Raw genomic sequence first — 15,406 nt, forward strand, 5'->3', positions numbered from 1 at the left:
ATGCACAACTTAATTCTTTTGGTTGTGAATTTGGGCAGGTGATGAAATAGCATAGGATATGGGATAAATATTCTCTGTCCTTTTTGTCAGTATGTGATAAAGTTGTTTCTGGTTTTGCACTTTATAGAGCACAGTATTAATATTTTGATAAAAGAGATGATATTTTGATTAAACAAAACAAACTCTCATGTACCTGCCCAGGTGTAGGATTTCCTTACTATGTATTTCAGTGCTCTTGCCTTTTTGTTTGTTTGTTTTTTAATGCTAAAAAAGAGAAAATGCTTTTAGCACTTGATTTTTTTTAAAAAAATATATATTTTTTTTTTTTTTTTTTACTTTTCCTGTTTATGTGTTTACCATGACACTAATGGATAAATTCTGAGAAAACAGTCTGCAGAAAACTGACTGTTGTTAATGCTTTTTATTTGTTAGGTACAGAAAAAACAAACCTGAGCTAAACAGAAACTTAATAAATGTTACAACTTATTATGTAATCATCCGGGCAATTGTTTATGACAGTTTCTTGTTATTTTTGCTGTTTTCTTTGAGTAGGATTTGTATTTTAAAATATTCTCATAGGCTGTAATGAAAGAGCAAATTTTTAAGTGAAGTTCTGACTGAAATGTGCTGTTGTGGTGTTCTGCTGCTTACTGCACTGCTATTTTGGAAGATAACTGTACCATCTGGAGAAGTTTATGGTCTTTGGTCCAAACCCTGCTGATTCTTAAGGCCACATATAATGTTATTTCCTTGACTTACGGAGTGCAAGTTTCTGTGTACAGAATCAATTTCAAACCTCTGAATTGAACCTTCTGACACCCTTGAATTATTCCAGCCACTGTGTTTAAAGAAGGAAAGGCCAGTGACTTCCAGAAACAAAAGCAAAAAAAACCCCCAACAAACCACCAGAACTGTCCTGCATTGCTGTACTTCCCTACTCTCTGCAGCTCATCTTTCCAGTGCTTTAAGTTCAATATTAAAGGTTTCATGCTTAAGGGTTGTTTTGATTTTGTGTATTTTTATACATATCTATGTGTATACAAATATACATACTCAAATACAATACATATGTATAAACAAAAAAAAAGTAACTTGCTTTGAAGAAACATCTCAACATCTTATAGATGTAATTTCTCCTAACTCAAAACCACTATTATACTTGTGGGATTTTGGTGGTTTTGGTATTTACTGATACACGACTCCTTAATATTTATTAATTGAGAGCATATTCAAAGCATAATTTAAGCACTTGTTGGCATTGATATGTTTGAAGAATACAATGAACAATGGAGGTATTATTGTATATAGTAATTGGCAATGCACATCTAGTAATTGGCAATGCACATCTTTATGGTTACAGCATGAATATTATCTTGATTGAATGCTTATCGTGCAGTATTCCATCTCTATAAATAATGCAGCCAAAAATGTATTTAAAGAACCCACAGCCACAATTACAGTAGGAGAACTTGACAGTCTCTGTATAGCTGACTGTAAATTCAAATGTAAGATTAAATACTTCATATTGCATGATGTTCTGCATTCTTTATAGCGTGCAAAGAAGAAGGTTTTTAAAGTTTGTATTACAATTGTAATTGAAATACAAAAAGAACTAAATGTAAGCAGAATTACAGTGGACAAAGGACTTTTTTGCACAAATTCTAAAGCAAGTGTTTCATTGATAAATTTTATCTCTGATACCTTTGAGCAAGAGCAAATTTGGAACTTGGGCAGCTGTAAGAGAGAATGCTGGAAATTTTAGGTACAAAAAAGATTCCAAAGTTCCTTAGCAGTAAATGTGACAGCTCTTTGTTTACTTATACCCTGAGCAATGAAAGCGTTAATGCTGCCATAAAATTGTTCTACAGGGTTTTCAGAAATAACCTGTTGTACTTCTGAGTGCTGTTTTCTGAGGTTTTTCAGCTTGGATGAAATTTCACTGAGTTGAGTACAAATCTTCAGGATTAATAGTTGCAACAAATAGTGGGGAAAAAAAAGTAAAAGCCTCTAGCTGGGAAGTGGTTTCTTGGAAGGAGGTTGAGCTGGTGACAAGTAATCATGCAATACAGGGCCTTGATGGTCTCTTCTGATCCCATGTCAGACTCATAGGGCTGAATTTAGTCATTTCAGCTTGTAATGTGAAGAGTGAGAGGGAAGAACAAAGGTGTAAAATAGATTTGCAGACATAAGGGAGGGGATAATTTGACCAAATGAAGCAAAACCAAAATACAGTAATTGAATTAACTACAGAGACTATTACTTTCATTGAATTAATTCAGTAATTGCTGTGTTGCTGTGTCCCAGTCCCTGCTGTGTCCCTAGCACTGCCAAATAGCTGTAGAGAACAAAAAGGTGCCCCTGTACATCCTGAATACAAGCTTGCAAATTACACTGCATCTGTCTGTGAGGAGGCAAGTATTTTGACTTTTGAAAGGTAACATCTGCACTCAGTAATAAGGTTCATTCCACCTTCATTTTCGTGTACTCTTGTTCTCTCTTACCTGATGCCCATAAGGGTGTTCATAGTGCATCTCTTTTTAAGCCAGTCTCATAAAGTTTAGGAGGCAAAAGTTTTATCACTGTCCAGTTCTTAATCTCAAAAATGTCCAATAATCCAAGTACATTGGGGGGTGTGCTGATTTTTAAAAAGGATATCCCAGTTCTCCCCTTTTTTATAATGTTTCTTTCCATGTTGTTTCTTCCGAGGTGATAGCTGATGGATGCTTGAGGGAGAATAAACTTCCAGTTCTAGTGCCAGCTTATACTGTGGAGGAAAAATGTTGCTGCCATATTTATTTTTAATCTGTAAATGAAAATTATGCTAATGTCTCTATTACCACAGTCACAAGTGTATTTACATGATGCCTTCTGGATAAAGGGCAGGGTGGGGGGATTATCCCCTTCTGCAGACATCATTTGAGAAGGTGTAAAAGAGACTGACTCCTACATCATGTGCAGGCATTTCTGTGAAGTAAATTATTGGAGATCTTCAGTTATTACCTCAGTCTGGGCCTACATAGGTATCTTGTTCTTCCTAAATGACATGGAGCTCCTGGAGCGAGTCCAGAGAAGGGCCACAAAGATGATCTGAGGGCTGGAGCAGCTCTGCAATGAAGACAGGCTGAGAGAGTTGGGGCTGTTCAGTCTGGAGAAGAGGAGGATCCGGAGAGACCTTATAGTGGCCTTCCAGTACCTGAAGGGGCTACAGGAAAGCTGGGGAGGGACTGTTTACGAGGGTGTGTAGTGAGAGGACAAGGGGAAATGGCTTAAAACTGGAAGAGGGAAGATTTAGGTTAGACACTAGGATTAAATTATTTAGTGTGAGGATGGTGAGACACTGGCACAGGTTGCCCAGGGAAGCTGTGGTTGCTCCATCCCTGGAAGTCTTCAAGGCCAGGTTGGATGGGGCTTTAAGCAACCTGGTCTAGTGTCCCTGCCCATCCAGCGGGGTTGGAACTAGATGATCTTTGAGGTCCCTTCCAACCCAAGCCATGCTGTGATTCTATGATTACTCCACAAAGACAAAATAATTCTTACCTTTGTTTCCTGGGTGGGGTTTTCTGGTGTTTTGTGTATGTGTGGTTTTTTTGTTTGTTTGTTTTAAATAATCCACTCTGCTCTTTTCTCAGTCTGCATAAAGGGTAGCAGTTACAATGCCAGATCTTACCTTTGGCTCAGGGAAAACTCAAAAGATCTCCAAACTATACATGTCTTGGCTACTGGGCTCAAGAACAATGTTACCTGGGTAGTCTTTGATTTGACTGTCTCTGCTTGTCTGAGAAAATAAAATGAAACTCCCATGTTAAGGCATGCTGATCCAGAATTTAGGTTGCCTCTCAACTCCTGTTGTAAAACACTCTAACATCTCAAGTTTGGTGTGTTACAGCTTCAGGGTGGGGTGATTGCCTTCCTCTTCTCCTTTGCTTAACTTTGTGTATTATTACTCGTCTTGTATTGCAAGTCAGAGGGTTGAATTGTACTGACAGATGGCTTGAAACAGGTTATTACAATGATAATCCTTCTATGTGTAGTGCATATGGATTCTGTGAGCTGCCATTCTCTCCTGTTTTCATGTCCTTTGCCACCTGGATTCTCAATTGACTGAAGCATGATTAATGTTGAAAAAGTACTGCAGTTAAGTACCCAAATTCCTAGTGCTTTTAAACAATTATTTGGGATTTTCATAATAATTGGTGAAAATAATACTGTAGGTTTTATAGGTTGAGAAAAGACATCTGAAAATGTGGAGTCAATGCACATAAATACAGGAAGGACTGAAAAAGGTATTCTGTGGGATGCATCAAATTCCTTTTCAAGTCAACAGAAGTAGCTAAGCTATCTGATCAAGGTAACTATGAATATTAGTCTTCCTACCTATTCCACCCCTCTCTGAAGAAGAGGAAGTATGGAATTGATCTTGCATCCTATGAGCCGTTCAGAATTCCTGTTCAGTTTTGCACTGTTTGTGTCACTTATGGAAAGAAACTGCTGCTTCCAGTCCTTTCTGGTCACTGTTTAAATTCCAGTCTGTAAACTGGAACTAAGAACTAAGGTGGAATGCATCAAGGTATTAATCTTTCCCATGGAGTTGCCTGAATACTTGCAGAAACCCTGTTTAGAACTGTGTGTGCAGTCAGAGACTGATTTATTTAGCTCTGGTATTTAAGATTTGTAGAGAGGAGTCTGGGGACTTTGCTTTTAATTTGTGCACCTGACTAGGTTCTGAAGCTCATAGCTTTCACTGAATTAAACAGGAAAGGTTATGTCTCATTCTGTTGGAGTGACTCGTTTATTCAGGTTTAATGATCCAAATGAAGCATTTGCTTAATAAGTACATTATTTAAAATGTACTGGATATTTGCACATTTGCTAGCTTTAAAATGTTCTCAAGTATTACCTCTTTAATAGTCACTTTTTAATTCTCTTGTGTTTAATTCCCTAGCTAGCTTTTTCTTTAAAAACATGAATGAAAGTCAAGCAAGCAGGCAGTGGCTTTGTAAGACCTCTGCAAAGTTATACGTGAGGAAGGACTACTCATAGCATCTACTTTTAGGCTGCCTTTGGGAAATCAAATCTTAGAAGGCCAAGTCAGAAGCTTGTGTTCCATATATGTCAAGTGTTGGGTGTTTCTAATTGCTCCCTGGAGGCACCTAAATTAGATGTCTGAAATGGTCTTCATGAATACCCCATGCTATGTTCCCCTTCTGTGTCTGCCAGCCTTTCAGTGCAAGGGAGCAGATATTTCTTCATGGTGATATGACAAAGGATCATGTTCCTGCCAAGGAATATAATAAACTGAGGAAACTAAAGAAAGCATTTTACTGTCACGCATTTCTATTTAAAAATATATATATATAAATGATAATATCCATGACTAGTATTGTTGTAAAATAGTCAGCAAATAGTGTTGACTAGTTTTCTTGTGGGAATGCAACTAACTAGCAGTAGATTATTTTGTCTCATATCTATATTGTTTGGACTTCTTGTTAGAAACTGTTATATATACTGTAGACATCCGCAGACTTTTGTTGTTAATATGTTAATACTTAATCATCATACAGATGATGAAATCCTAATGAAGTGGTGAATGTGTTAAGTATGGTGCACAGCTATTTGTGATGGGAATCCCAGACTACACTGTGTGTGTTTCCAACTACAAAACAAAATATGGCTACAGACAAGGCAGAAGAGTCTTTTTTGTATCTCAGAAACAAACAAAAACCCGTGACGTTTCCCTTCTTGTGGAACAGAACAGCTGCCTGCTCTATGCTTTGTGAGATGCATCTGATGTTCCAGTCCAATTTCAGGCTGAGCAATGTGCAGTACTTTCTGGAAAGAATGGCCATAGTAAATGGCAGGAACATGACTGTAAAATACACATTATATCTGTTTCGGTCTGCATGCTAGTAGTGACAGGTGCTCAATGGTTGTCAGCATCCTTGTCAGCACAGAGACTCCTTTGACATTAAAGTCACCAGCTCGGTCCTGACGCTGCGCAGCTCTATTGGCAGTTCCGTCAGGCTGCAACTGATCAGCGAATGTCAGAGCCTCCCCTCTTCCTCTGCTGTGCCACCAGCCCTCTGTGGTTTTGGGCTGGCCTTGCCTGTTGTTTGAACTTGCCAGCAGCTTTCCTGTGGGAACTGAGCAGATAGGTCATGGGTGTGTAGGTATCTTCAGGGCAATGCAAAACCACATCCAAAGTGACTTGCATAAAGGTTTGTAACAATTACCATTGCTGTAAGCCAATCAATGGGTAGAGTACCCAGGGACTCATTAAGTGGCATTTGTGGTGTCTGTAACGGAGTTTTGAGCTGTATTTCAGAAAATGTGGTGACAGCCTTTAATGTCTAATTGACCTCTTCTCTTTGTTTCACTTTCCTTATTTCCTTCTGATGGGTTCCCCCGTGGCAGCAAACAGCCCTGCTCAATATTCTGAACTTCTGCTCGGAGCTGCAGCACCTCAGCCTGGGCAGCTGTGTCATGGTGAGTACTTACTCCGTGATGGGGGTTGGGTGTGCTTGTGTGCGTGTTTGCTTTGGGGCTAGACCTAGGTTTATATTTCACAAAGACATGTTAAATGCTAAGTTGACATTATATTCTCCTGAGAGGTCCGAGGTGAATGCACGTTGGTCATATAGTTAAGAGTTACCTACTAGTTTAGTAGGCCTAAAACATAGCTTGTAGGGTTCCTCATGGTTCTGCCTCTTTCTAAATTTTGGGGCATTCCATCGTCACTTTTTCTTTCCAAACATGTTCAATACATTTATATTCAGACCAAATCCTCATTCCCAGCAGACTAAGACTTGTGTCTGACCCTGCAGGAATAACCGTGAGAGAAATACTTTCAGCAAGAGCTGTTTGAGCTGCAGACTTGCTGGGTGCATTCACTGATTTGAAGGAGAATCCAGGGACAGTAGTGATTCCTGCAGGGCTCTCGTCTGAGCTATATTGCATGTGTGTGGCTGAGGTGTCTGTAGTGGGATGCTGGTTTGCTGCTGTCCTTGGTGGTAGACCTCCCAGATCACTCATCAGGGAGACTTAGCTGACACTCCTTGTTCAAGAAGCAAGTGACAAAGCAGAACTGGCTCAGCCTTCCCTGCTTTGACTTATGGACTAAAGAAGAAGGCACTGTGACCATGTGTTTCCTACAGTTTTTGATAGTGGATTTCATTGCTTCTGTCTGTGTAGGGGGACCCTGTTTCAGTCCCTGTCCCAGATAGTCCCTATGGCTTGCCCAAGGTTATTAATAAGACAGAGATGCAGCAACTGATCAACCTAGAATGGAAATAAGCACAATCTCTGTGTGTTCATGGTGGCCATGCCTATGGTCATAAAAGCTGCTTTAATCACCTTTTGAAGGAAGAACAACTGTACAATAAGAAGAATAGGTTTTCTAAGAAAATTAAACTTTCAACTGCATTTTCAGTTATCTTTAGATTGAAGCAAATTTAAAAACTGGGAATTGATAGAAATTATTTGGGGGGGGGGGGTCTTCTGTAAAAGTAGGCCTCACTGTACTCTGCAGTTAAGTTTCAGAGCTCTTTAGGAATCTCAGATGCTCAAGACAGATCTGTAGGTGTGTTAGCGAGCAAATCTTGAAACACCTATTTATGTCTGGGAAGATGGTATACATGACAAAGTGTTTGCTTTCCTTGCAGATTGAAGACTATGATCTTATAGCAAGCATGATGGGAGCAAAATGCAAAAAGCTTCGCAGTCTGGATTTGTGGAGATGTAAAAACATAACTGAAAGTGGAATAGCAGAACTAGCTTCAGGCTGCCAGCTTCTGGAAGAACTTGATCTTGGCTGGTGCCCTACGTTACAGAGCAGTACAGGCTGTTTCACAAACCTTGCACGTAAACTCCCAAACCTGCAGAAGCTCTTTCTTACGGCCAACAGGTCCGTGTGTGACACAGACATCGAGGAGCTTGCTGCTAATTGCACCCATTTACGGCAGCTGGATATATTGGGTAAGAAAATGGGGAACTGCTGGTGCATTTCTTACTGTGTCTCAAAAGCCTTGCAATTAAAAAGGAGTCCCTAAGACAAAACACGGAATCACAGAATCGTTCTGGTTGGAAAAGACCTATAAGATCGTCAAGTCTAACTGTTAACCTAACTCTTCCAAGTCCAATGCTTAAAACGCCTTTAAAAAAATTAAAGGCTAACCACGAGTAACTTGAGCATTTGGGTACCAGTCCAGCCAGTAGAGGCCTTACTGATGATGTCCTGGGTTTAATGTGCAATCCTATAACCCTTTTCTAACTCCAGCTCTTGTGTTCTGCGGTGGGTGCCCAGGAGGGGCACAGCCAGACTCGCAGCCTCCAACATCCCAACCCAAATGGATCACCCCATCTTCAGCAAGAAAGTATCAGAACATTAGAAAAAACCCCAAGCTACCTCGAAGCTAGGCAAATCCCACATTTAATCTAATGCCTTTTGGTTAGGTCTGTTTAAAAAAGTAATTTTTAAGGGCCTGTACATGAGGGGTTTGCAAAATTTAAGATTCTGTGGAGATAACTGAGTTCTCCCTAAGACACAAGAGAAAGCAGATTTTGCAGCATTCAAACACTGCAGTACAACATACCCAGCAGAGCTCTTCAGAGACCATCTCAGCTAATTACAATGTACAGATGTCCAAGCTGAACTAAGCTGTTCACAACTTTTCACATGCATTCACTAAATGGCTTAATTGACGATATAGATAATGACAGAATAATTTATAGTAAAAACACGTGATTTCAAGATGTACCCAATTATGTCTGTGTCCGAATGGTTCTAAAACACACATACACACAAACCTGTGGGTTTGTATAAGGTTTCTTAGGCACCCAGCATTGGTCAGAATTTGCTGGAGAAGCTGTTTTTCCAATTAAGTGAAATATTAATCATTATGCCTTTTCATATTTTAAATATAACCAGAAGTGATTGTATATACATCTCTTGGTGTGTTCCTCCACATTTTAAGAGCATATTGCCAACAGAAAGTACTTTGCAAGGTCAGCTATTTAATCAATCATCTTCACTTTTCTACCCACCTTTCTTCCGTTTTGTCCCATGTATTCTTAATCTTTACCATATACTGATCACAACGAACAGCCCTTTCGAAGGGGAAACCCACCTGGAAATCCCCAACAGGATCTCCAGATCTTGAATTCTGATTCATTCAGGCCTAGAACTGTTTCTAGACATGTTTTTAAATAAATATTTATTAAAACTATGGTTTAGCATATACCAAAAAAAAATATGGAGGGATGTTTTGCTCAACTGCAGTGAGTAAATTTCTGACTTAGAATCCAATGAATTTATACCATGTAATTTGACTGCTTAGTATGAATTGTTTAAACTAAGATTCAAGTGCGTTATTTTTCCAATAACTTTTAGTTTCATGACTAATAGGTTTTTAACTTAATATCTTTTGATTATCAGAAGGTCCAGCTTTTCCTTCTTTCTGCTTTTGTTTGTTGTTTTAGTGGAGTATCACAAAGTATATTTATGGTGTGAACCTTTGATCAATAGGCAGGTTTCTGCTTTTACACAATACAGATAAACCAATATTCAGTATTAGTATATTGAATTTCTTTGTCATTTTTACCAGGAAACAAATTTGATTCAATAAAGAGGAAAAGGTAATTAACAGCAAAACTTAAAGTGAACTTTCTACTAAGGTGTGCAGGAAGTGATATGGGGCAAAAAGCATGGCAAATTTTAAGTTTCTAATTCTCTTCAGCTTCTGTAGTTTAAAATATTTTTAGAAATCTGAAGTAAATATACTTTGGACTCCTGAGTAAGGTCTTTTAAAAATGTGGTTTTACATGATACTGAATTTATTCTTTATATGTTGGAATATGAGGGGTTTTTTAAGTATTATAGAACAACAGTATTTGTGATATCAAGGTGGGAGAAATTTTTTCATGCTTTTACTGACTTATTTTCACAGGGTTGGTTGAAACAGAAAGATGCAAATTAAAGGGAAGAAAGCAATAGTACTGTCTATTCTTAATACTTAGTAATTTTAATGAAAGTATTACATTTAGGTTGAAAGAGGTGCTAGAAGGAACTGAGTGCCCTCAACTTGAATAATTTTTCAAACAAGTTTAAGGCTACCAGCATGTCTTGTCAGAAAACATGTACTATATGTGTTCAGATTGTCACTCCTGTATAGCTGCTGGTACACTCTTCTATCATGAAGTTTGGTTTTACTCAGCTCTAGGAAAGTTGCCTTCTGACCAACGTGGGAAAGGAGGATGAACAGATAAACCCTTACCTCCACCTTGTACAAATTGTAGAGGCTTGATGCATATGTCCACAGGAGGCAATATGTTTTCTATATCCTTAAGGAAATCTGCTTCGTAGCTAGATGATGAAGGGCCCATTTCCCTATTCAGACATGAACATTTTCACAGAGCATAGTGAATTAAGCCTTTCATGAACACATACGTTCTCCTGACCACCCACTTCCATGCATTTCTGTCACAAGAGCATTGTGTCTGCCCACAAAGTGTTCTGGCCTCTTCACTACAGCAGAGGCTGTCCCATGAGTAGTGTGGCTGTGTTGAGCCTATGGATAATCTGCTGCTTCTGTTGCCTCTCTGCTGGCAGTGAAGGTTTGTTGCAACAATTCTCCTGCAGCATTTGAATTCACGTTTGGATTCAGTTTAACATCTTACTGATGATTTTGTGGAAAAATGGCATGAACGTGGAAGAGAAATTTGTTCTGTTCCCTGGGTGCTTACTAGTATTCCTGAGCCAAGTGGATTTGTGTCAACCTTTCCCAGTGAGATGGTATTCTGGGTTCAGATAGGTGCTCTCCAGAGGATACCCGGGTCATTTATCTGCAAAATGTTACCAAACCCCTAAATACCCACCTTCCAGACCTCACTTTCTTCCTTCAGAGGAATGCTTAGTTGGGGGGGGTAAGGCTGTCTTCTGCTGTAAAGGAGTCAGTGCAGGGTGATACACGTGAAGAAATTACCCAGGTTTTTTAGCAACAACAGGGACAGTGTGTTCATTTCTTTGTCTGAGTATGGGAGCCATTACAGTGTGTGGTTAAAAGAAAGAGTTGTCAAGTACAACAACATCGGGTCATCTGGAGGTAGTGTTGCCAGGTGTTCCCATGTAAGTGCAGAAGTTGCTGTTGTCTGAAACAAAGCGCGAGTCTCTCACAATGTAGGAGTACCAAGAAAGTCATAAACCTGTGTGGTCTAACTTTTGGCAGCTGATGTAGGGCCATCCTGTTACTGTAAGTTTATAAATGCTTAATATGCTTTTGTGCTTTTGAAGAGTTATGACAGCAGGTCTGAAGTTGTTAGATGTGAATGAACGAGAGGTGCTGTCATTATATCATAGAATCATAGAATGGTTTGGGTTGGAAGGGACCTTAAAAATCATGTGCTTCTACCCTTTGTCATCTTCCAGGTACAGAAATGTCTGACTTGTACATGGATTGTGAAAGGTGTAGAAGTGTTTTTGCTAGGTTAACAGTGCATGATCATAAGGGAACTTCTTTTACTTCAGCAAAGCTGTGTAAGAGTTTGAGGGGTCTTGCTATATGCAGGCACTTAACTAAGTAGGGATCAGAATGTCTTACCTTGCAGTCTCCAGAGCTGGCAATACTGGACTAGTTTATCTCTGCGTTTGTTAGACCTCATGAACTTACCAGGGAAAACCTCTTGTTTCAGGTGTAGATTATTTATCACCACAATAGCTTCAGGATTCATTTAAATGTTAGAAAATAGATGTTATATATACCCTGGATGCTGTTTTTAGGGGTAGGTCCTGTGGCTTGCTGCCAATCTTCAGTCTCTCCATTATTGTTTGGCAATGACTTTGTTACAGGATCACAGGGCTCCATAGAAGATGCAAATTGCAGTTTTCAAGGACTCCATAAAGTTATTGGCCCATGTACAACATTGTTTGGTGGGTGGCTGTGTTGGTGTGGTGTGTAAAACATACTTCATAAAGTAAATGTCAGTTTACAAAAATAAATCATGGGTTGGATCCATATCTATTGTATTGTAATAGTTTAGAAGAGGAAGAATGATGTAAGCGTGTTGAGTACACGAGGGTGTGCTTCTTGACGTTTTAGTTCTGAGCTTTCTTTTATCCATTACATACTAAGCTGCCTGCTTACAAGTATCATTTCCTTGTCTGCCCACATCTTTTCCACTGACTGACATGGCAGGTTTCCACCCTGCAGTAGAATCCCAGAATCACAGAATCTTAGGGGTTGGAAGGGACCTTGAGAGATCATCCAGTCCAACCCCCCTGCCAGAGCAGGATCACTCAGAGCACATCACACAGGAACATGTCCAGGCGGGTTTTGAATGTCTCCAGTGAGGGAGACTCCACGACCTCTCTGGGCAGCCTGTCCCAGTGCTCTGTCACTCTGACAGTAAATAAGTTTTTTCTCATGTTTACGTGGAACTTCCTATGTTCCAGTTTGCTCCCACTGCCCCTTGTCCTTTCACTGGATATCACTGAAAAAAGCCTGGCTCTGTCCTCCAGACACTGCCCTTAACATTTTTGTAAACATTGATGAGGTTGCTCCTCAGTCTCCTCCAAGCTAAAGAGACCCAGCTCCCTCAGCCTTTCCCCATAAGGGAGATGTTCCACTCCCTTCAGTATCTTTGTGGCTCTGCACTGGACTCTTTCAAGCAGTTCCCTGTCCTTGAACTGAGGGGCCTAGAACTGGACACAATATTCCAGATGTGGCCTCATCAAAGCAGAATAGAGGGGGAGAAGAACCTACTAACCACACCCTTTCTAATACACCCCAGGATGCCATTTGCTTCTTGGTCACAAGGGAACATTGCTGGTTCATGGACATCCTTCTGTCCACCAGGACCCCCAGGTCCCTTTCCCCTACACTGCTCTCCAGCAGGTCAATCCCCAACCAGGCACATGGGGTTGTTCTTCCCCAGATGCAAGACTCTACAGCTGCCCTCGTTGTATTTCATTAAATTTCTCCCCACCCAACTCTCCAGCCTGTCTAGGTCTCACTGAATGGCAGCACAGCCTTCTGGTGTGTCAGCCACCTTTCCCAGTTTGGTGTCATCAGCAAACTTGCTGAGGGTACACTCTTATTCCCTCATCCAGGTTATTGATGAAAATACTTAATAGAACTGGTCCCAGAACTGACCTCTGGGTGACTCCACCAGATACAGGCCTCCAACTGGACTCACTCCCATTGACCACAACTTTCTGACTTCTTTCCTTCAACCAGTTCTCAATCCACCTCACTACCCAATCATCCAGACCACACTTCTTCAGTTTAGCAGTGAGGATGATGTGGGAGACAGTGCCAAATCATAGAATGCCAGGTTGGAAGGGACCTCAAGGATCATCTGGTCCAACATTTCTAGGTACTACTATAGTTTATATGAGAAGGATCAGCAGCTATCAAGCTGAGACTGAAAACTGTCCAATGAGGGGGAATCTACCACTTCCCTTGGGAGATTATTCCAATGTTTGACTGTCCTCATGGTGAAAAATTTACCACTTATGTTCAGTTGGAATCTCTCAACTTGTGCCCATTGCCCCTTGTCTTTTTCATGTGACTTCCTGTAAATAGGGAGTCTCCATCTTCTTGGCTGCCACCCTTTAAGTACTGAAACTTGGTAATAAGGTCTCCCCAAAGCTTTTTCTTCTCAAGGCTGAACAAACCCAGCTTTCTCAGCCTCTCCTCATATGGCAGGTTCTCCAGTCCTCTGATCATCCTTGTGGCCCTTCTCTGGACCCTCTCCAGCCTGTCCACATCCTTAACCTTGTTCCCAAAAGTCCTGACTGCCTCTGTCCTTCACAAAAAGAGTAATGAAAAGCAGACACTTTTGTTACTGCAAAATTCCTGTATTCCTGTCTACATACCAACACCTCCCACACCTTTCTGAGCAACAGAAAACCCAACTGCCCCCTTGTCAGCTGTCAAAATGTTCAGCTTTGTCTTGAGACCATCAACATGTAGTTAGTCAATTCAAACCTGAAAACGTGTAGCGTGTTAGAATTTAGAATTTGAGTTGTGTGCAATAGATTGAATAAAATGTAAAGAATAAAAGGCTAGTCTGGCTGGTGTAGGGGAGGAGAGGAAAAGTAAGAACATTGGAGGGAAGAGTGCTAGTTATCTTCAGGGTCTCTACTCTTAAATATTTGGTGTGTAGTTATCCCTTGCCTAGGAACTGGGGCTCTGGCAGTTTTGACAGCCATCATACACAGGTCTCCTGAACAGCTCTAGAATTTGAAGACTTGGATCTGTGATAGATAAATATGAAATAATGTAGAGTTAATAAGCATAATTATTCTAGCAAATAAATAATTACAGAGAAGTATCATTTACAAAGGTGATACCAGGTGATTTTTCCAGACCATAGCATTTTTATTAAATCAAATAGCATATTTTATCATACCAGTTATGGATTTATTCTGAGAAATGGCTGGTTAGTCCATGTAGGAGAAGTTATAGTACATAAAAAAGGTCCAGAAGCTTCCAAACTCTAGGAAAATGAACTCTATAGCTAACTAGCAGGATACATTTGTCAGTCTTTCAAAAGCAAAAGTGCTGCATCACATATATAAAATGCTTTTGAATTTGGTTTATAAAAAGCTACATCACTAATTGCACAGTGTATAAATAAAAGTAAGAATACAGACGTTTGCCTGTCATGTGAATAACCAAACCCCAACCAGATTGCTGGCCTCCTTAGCTTTTAGATCAAGTTATTTCCTAATATAAAATTTTAAGTCTGGGAGGGGGAAAAAGAAACAGGTGCAGTAAATCTTGCAATTTGGGATGGTAGCCTTAGTTACAAATCCATTTAAAAACTTAGTCTTTGATGAAACGGTAGGAGAACTGTTGAAGTTCAGGTAGAAAGGAATGAAGAGAGTCCTACACAAAAAAAAATCTGTGGCTAGGCATCTAGATCTAGCATTTTTTTAGAAGGGCACTTTTGGATCTTGGAGCTGAAAAGCGATGATGTATAAACAAGACTGGTTTCTGGTTTTAAATGAAGGTGCTGATGCAGTAGCAATTTTAAGGCTTGGTGGAAAAATGTTGCGTAGTATAACGTGGTGTTAATGGGGTTTTGGTTGGAGTGGCAGAGCAGATCCTAATAGGACAGTAGTACTATGGTAAAATTATGGTCAAGTGAGGGATATAACTAAAGGATATTATGGAATTTCTGTGTGTGGCTACAGGAACAGGTTGTTACATCAACCACCAGACAGTTGTGGTGACAGGGATTATATAATGATAAGGGAGTTAAAAATCACTGTAATGATGACAAGCTTTGATTACCTTTGCATGGTTGAGGTAAAATTCAGGGGCATCATAACAAATGTTGTTTTCAGGTAGTGTTAAATGATTTATCAAAGCAACTAATCCAAGAGCCTACCACAGAAATAAAGACCAGA

General features: G+C 39.9%; 1 protein-coding gene across 3 annotated transcripts in view; it reads left to right on the top strand.

The window, feature by feature from the left end:
- The window catches only part of FBXL4 (F-box and leucine rich repeat protein 4), a 62,282-nt gene that overhangs the window by 35,225 nt on the left and 11,651 nt on the right, over window positions 1-15,406 (top strand). For all 3 annotated transcript variants that reach the window (XM_051614279.1, XM_051614281.1, XM_051614280.1), the window contains 2 exons: window positions 6,412-6,483; window positions 7,659-7,971. In XM_051614279.1, coding sequence (XP_051470239.1) covers window positions 6,412-6,483; window positions 7,659-7,971 — 385 coding nt within the window. The remainder of the gene's footprint in view (window positions 1-6,411; window positions 6,484-7,658; window positions 7,972-15,406) is intronic.

The sequence above is a fragment of the Apus apus genome, chromosome 3 (genome assembly GCF_020740795.1).
Source record: "Apus apus isolate bApuApu2 chromosome 3, bApuApu2.pri.cur, whole genome shotgun sequence".
Lineage (NCBI taxonomy): Eukaryota > Metazoa > Chordata > Aves > Apodiformes > Apodidae > Apus > Apus apus.